Here is a 387-nt window from a genome sequence, read left to right as displayed (position 1 = left end):
GGGGCGCCCTCCCCCTGCATCTGCCGTGACGGCTGGGAGGGCCGCACCTGCACACACAGTGAGCCGGGTGCCGCGGGGCGGCCTGCTCCCTCCACTGCCCTCAGCCCGTCCCACCCGCCTGCCCACGCCCATGCCACCCTAAGACCTGCCCACCGACTCCTGAGCCCCAGCTCATGGTCTCCACCCCCGAGTGCCCTGCAGCCTGGCTCCTGCAGAGGTGCAGCCCCGCCCAGCACCCCGCCCTGGTCTGCAGCCTGCTGTGTGGCCAGGGGGCCGTGCGGGGCGCGGGGGGCGGGCCCGGGTGCTGCCCTGACCGACCTCTCTCCTCAAACCCAGACACCAACGACTGCAACCCGCTGCCTTGGTGAGTGTAGGCTGCAAGCGGGG

The 387-nt window shown here is 73.1% G+C and overlaps 1 protein-coding gene across 1 annotated transcript in view; it reads left to right on the top strand.

The window, feature by feature from the left end:
• The window catches only part of JAG2 (jagged canonical Notch ligand 2), a gene marked incomplete at its 5' end in the record, with an annotated part of 21,703 nt that overhangs the window by 14,390 nt on the left and 6,926 nt on the right, over positions 1 to 387 (top strand). Inside the window, 2 exons of the mRNA XM_027776404.1 lie at positions 1 to 58; positions 337 to 364. The exon at positions 1 to 58 is cut by the window's left edge and continues 9 nt beyond it. Of these exons, the coding sequence (XP_027632205.1) occupies positions 1 to 58; positions 337 to 364 (86 nt within the window). The remainder of the gene's footprint in view (positions 59 to 336; positions 365 to 387) is intronic.

The sequence above is a fragment of the Tupaia chinensis genome, unplaced genomic scaffold (genome assembly GCF_000334495.1).
Source record: "Tupaia chinensis unplaced genomic scaffold, TupChi_1.0 Scaffold000671_2, whole genome shotgun sequence".
Lineage (NCBI taxonomy): Eukaryota > Metazoa > Chordata > Mammalia > Scandentia > Tupaiidae > Tupaia > Tupaia belangeri.
This window is presented reverse-complemented; position numbering and strand designations above follow the sequence as displayed.